Source organism: Austrofundulus limnaeus, unplaced genomic scaffold, assembly GCF_001266775.1.
Source record: "Austrofundulus limnaeus strain Quisiro unplaced genomic scaffold, Austrofundulus_limnaeus-1.0 Scaffold49, whole genome shotgun sequence".
NCBI lineage: Eukaryota > Metazoa > Chordata > Actinopteri > Cyprinodontiformes > Rivulidae > Austrofundulus > Austrofundulus limnaeus.
This window is the reverse complement of record NW_013952451.1, coordinates 2,061,584-2,064,269: the sequence shown is the minus strand read 5'-3', so window position 1 is coordinate 2,064,269 and position 2,686 is coordinate 2,061,584. Positions and strand designations below refer to the sequence as shown.

At 38.7% G+C, this 2,686-nt stretch overlaps 1 protein-coding gene across 1 annotated transcript in view; it reads left to right on the top strand.

Moving 5' to 3' along the window:
• LOC106517450 (versican core protein) overlaps positions 1-2,686 on the top strand; it is a 32,935-nt gene continuing 30,249 nt past the window's right edge. Inside the window, exons 1-2 of the mRNA XM_014008304.1 lie at positions 1-486; positions 2,510-2,567. Of these exons, the coding sequence (XP_013863758.1) occupies positions 2,510-2,567 (58 nt within the window). The 5' untranslated portion in view covers positions 1-486. The remainder of the gene's footprint in view (positions 487-2,509; positions 2,568-2,686) is intronic.

Here is a 2,686-nt window from a genome sequence, read left to right as displayed (position 1 = left end):
TCACGTAAAAAAAGATTTCAGCGATTTTATTTATTTTTTTGCATTGCATTTTTGTAGAATATTACGCTGTACAAAAAGGATTGTTCCTGTCACAGCTCGATAGGATGAGAAGCGCYTCTCACAGCCACGTGGTTAAATGACCACCCCCAACCCCCCGCTCCTCCTCCCGAAGGTGTTTCATTCACTTTTTTTTCTTAAATGGGCTCCTCCTCTCAGACGAAGTTACAACGTGGGTTTGGGCAAAACACTTCACCGGACTCTGACGCTTCAGCTCAGAATTAGGCTCACCCTGGAGTGGGACCCTTCAGCTGAGGAGCATCAAGAAGATAGCCTACTCACTGGGAAGAAGCTGAAAGCTGCCTCTGTCAATTTGGAGTGGAACTGTGTGGGCACGATTTTACGCACGCATGTTACGCGCTGGGACCACCTCAGTTTTAGGATTGTAAACATTTGCACGTTTTTAATGGAATAAATCACGTTTAAACCGTAAGTATTTGGGGGTCTCCCCCTCTWCTTGTAACCCCTTTTTATGTATTGTGTCTTTGAGCCAAAGTTGGAGCATCACTGTTCAGCATGTAATGTTTTATTGTGATAGTAAAGAACAACCTGATAATTGGGCAAATCAGACCGTGCAACTTATCAGTTTACAAGATCCACCCAGTGATGCGCGCTGTCCTCAGATAACCGAGAAAAGTGGCTTGAAGCTTGCTGTGCTATTTTTATTTATTTAGTTATCTTGCTGAATGAAGTGATAAGATCATTATTATTATACATTCTGCTCATAAATAAAACAGTCATTGTTTCTGAAGCTGCCAAAGAGATAATATGTACCAAAAACTGGCTGTCAGTTCTGTAATTAAGTGAGGATGACATTTAGACACAGCAAGCATCCCATCTCAATGGAGCACAGGAAGAGCCTCATATAAAATGAAATAAATCTTCATCCAATTATATGCATATGTGATGTTGAAGTAGATGACCTACTTTTAAGGACTTTAMTATTCAAACATATAGCTTTTAATACTTGATCAGACTTTCTGCACATGTTCTCCAACAGCCACTGTTTTTAGTCCATTTTATTTAGTGTTTTTTTAATGACATGCATCCACAGACTTTATTTTCTATATATGTCCTGATTATTTTGTAATAATAAGCTTTTGCTGCTAATTGCTATTTGATGAGGAGCTCCCAAAGTTTTCATCTCCCTCTGAGACTCTGGTGTTTATACAGTGGGGTGCTAATGAGGGCAAGGGGCTTGCTGCTCCTGTCCTCCTGTCTCCAGAACCTCTAAAAGGATGACCCCACAGGAAGTTTTACCTCCCAACTCTACCACCCACATGTTCCTGGAAAACATGCCTGAATGGCTCAATTTTTGAACGTTTTTGTCTTAAATGCTTGTAGACATTCAAAGTTTCATGCCAAAGTATTAGATTGTCTTAAGAAGTGACAGAGTTTTAGTGGCTCCGCTCCAACCATTTGCGCAATGCAATAACGTGATGCCTTGCATATTCTGTTACATAGATATCCGAAACAGTTAATGTTTCACAGAATTTGAGCTCAATATYAGTAAAATTCATTAAGTCGTAGCTGCTTATGTATAGGCTGCAGTTGGTTTTTGTCATTTTGAATTGAGTTTCTCCAAAGGTCAAGGACTTAAAATGAATTGCCAATCATTTCTTTCTGAGAATTTCAGTAACATTTTTCCAGTGGTTCATTAAAATATTATATGTTGCCCAATTTGTATTTCTTTTTTTCCTTAATCCCACATTAATCATACTCTAATATTTATATGCATACACGTCACTTTTAAAAGGGCAGCACARCAGCTCAGTTGTTGTTGTTGTTGTTGGTTATTTATTTAAGAAGGGACAGTGCATATTACAGAAAATGCCAGAATTAGCCATGGAGGCTAGTTTTCATCTGTAGTCCCTCAAGGTCCTATGGATATAATACATATAAAACAACAAGTTACTTTCATTAAAGAGAAGAAAAAGTACAAATCCTAAAAATATGATAAAAAAGCATGAATCAAAATAATAAAAATCCATTTAGCACAACAACAATTCAAGGCAATACATTAAAAATACAAAATGGATAAAAGAATCCCATAGTCAGTGTCTACACAGTTGATTATCCAGGAGCCATGATTTTAAGGCATTTGMGAATAATTTGAAGGATCCACTGTGGTTAGCACTGACACCTCACAGCAAGAAGGTCCTGGGTTCAATTCCCGGTTTGGACTTGGTGGTTTTTCTGTGCGGAGTTTGCATGTTCTCCTCGTGCGTGTGTGTGTTTTTTTTCCAGGTACTCTGGTTTCCTCCACACCCCAAAAACATGTACAAGAGGTTACTTTCAGGCCCAAGTCTCCCCTGAAAAAGAGATCTGCAATCTCAATGAAATTTGCCTGGTTAAACAACGGTTAAAAAAAAATGCAATAAGAAAAATGAACAGAATGGCTTACACGTTGTTTTCTAATTTATTTTGTTCTGCTTTGTTTTCTTCCCAACAGATGATTCTAAATTTTAAGCACATCCTGTGTTTGTGTTATCTGTGTGGAGCTGCAACAGGTCAGTCTTCTACCTTCACTTTTCTCTGTTTGTGGTCCCCTATGTTCTTCCTCCCAGCTCTCTCTCTCTCTCTCTCTCTCTCTCTCTCTCTCTCTCTCTCTCTCTCTCTCTCTCTCTCT